The 1,586-nt window shown below is 36.1% G+C and overlaps 1 protein-coding gene across 1 annotated transcript in view; it reads left to right on the top strand.

Annotated features, from left to right (window-relative positions):
- The window catches only part of LOC140918774 (uncharacterized), a 15,005-nt gene that overhangs the window by 12,551 nt on the left and 868 nt on the right, over positions 1 to 1,586 (top strand). The window contains exons 5-7 of the mRNA XM_073363569.1: positions 130 to 411; positions 544 to 1,355; positions 1,461 to 1,583. Coding sequence (XP_073219670.1) covers positions 130 to 411; positions 544 to 1,355; positions 1,461 to 1,583 — 1,217 coding nt within the window. The remainder of the gene's footprint in view (positions 1 to 129; positions 412 to 543; positions 1,356 to 1,460; positions 1,584 to 1,586) is intronic.

Here is a 1,586-nt window from a genome sequence, read left to right as displayed (position 1 = left end):
ACCATCACAACACTATGAACCATCACAACACTATGAACCATCACAACACTATGAACCATCACAACACTACGAACCATCACAACACTATGAACCATACTCTACCCAACTAGAACAAACTCATCCGCAAAGTTATCAACTCCAACGTCAATCTACTCCAACAAGTCCACAATGCGGTCTTCCCCTAAGTGATTCAAGTGAAGAGGATGAAACATATTTCGATGAATCATCTGGTAATTCTGACGATGACATTGATGATATGGAAGCAGAAGATCAACATTTCCTACCTGACTTTAATCCACCATCTCACCTGAAGAGCATCAATTTAGATACTCAAGAGCGTTCAAGTGAATTTCATAACTTGTTCATTGACGAAGTCCCAGCAGTAGATGGAACTCTTGAAGTTGGAATGAAGTTTCAAAACAAAGATGAATGCGTGCATGCTATCAAACGTTACCATCTAAAACAATCATTGAATTTTGTGGTACAAAAATCAGATTTAGAAAGGTATGTTATTTGTTGTTCAAGTTCAAATTGTTTGTTTAGATGTAGAGCTTCAAAACGCAAAAAGAGTGAATTGTGGGTGATTGGTAAATTGAATCTGCCTCACACATGCACAAATTATGCATTGTCACAAGATCATACGAAACTTGATTCTAACATGATATGTGCAAGCATAATGCAAGTTGTGAAAACGGATCCTTCAATAAAAGTGAAGGTCATTATTGCCGAGATTCAGGCTTTACACAACTACACAATTACTTATAGAAAGGGTTGGATTGGAAAAAATAAAGCGATCGAACAAATTTATGGCAATTGGGAAAAGTCTTACAATCAACTACCACAATGGTTGTTGGTTATGCAAACATTTGCTATAGGAACCAAAATTGAAATGGAAACTATCCCAGCTTATCATGAAAATAGTTTGATAAATGGGATAAGGATATTTCATAGACTATTTTGGGCTTTCGTTCCGTGCATATCTGCGTTTAAATTCTGCAAACCGATAGTACAAGTTGATGGAACTTGGTTGTACGGTAAGTACAAGGGAACTCTATTGGTAGCAGTTGCACAAGATGGGGACGACAATGTAATTCCTATTGCTTATGCTCTTGTAGAAGGTGAGACAAAAGAAGGTTGGAGTTTCTTTTTGAGAAATTTGAGAAAATACGTCACTCCACAACCCAACATTTGTATGATTTCAGATAGACACGAATCGATTAAGAGTGCTTACAATGATCCGAATAATGGGTGGCAAGATCCTCCGTCAAAACATATGTTCTGCGTCCGGCATATTTCACAAAATTTTGCAAGGGAATTTAAGGACAATGCTTTGAAGAAAAAAGTTGTTTCTATGGGTAATAATTTCATTATTAATTTTCATAATTAGTGTAATTTTTAATAATTTCATTCCTAATTTATATCATTAGTGTAATAATGTTTTGTCTACTATTTCAATACAGGTTACTCGATCAATGATCCTACATATCGATACTACCGCAGAGAAATCGGCATAGTAAACCCGGAGGCTTTGAAATGGTTAGACAACATACCTCGACAAGATTGGATTCAAGCATTCGATGGAGGTA

Source organism: Cicer arietinum, chromosome 7 (genome assembly GCF_000331145.2).
Source record: "Cicer arietinum cultivar CDC Frontier isolate Library 1 chromosome 7, Cicar.CDCFrontier_v2.0, whole genome shotgun sequence".
Classification (NCBI taxonomy): Eukaryota; Viridiplantae; Streptophyta; class Magnoliopsida; order Fabales; family Fabaceae; genus Cicer; species Cicer arietinum.
The sequence above is the reverse complement of the archived record's forward strand: the minus strand, read 5'-3'. Positions and strand labels throughout refer to the sequence as shown.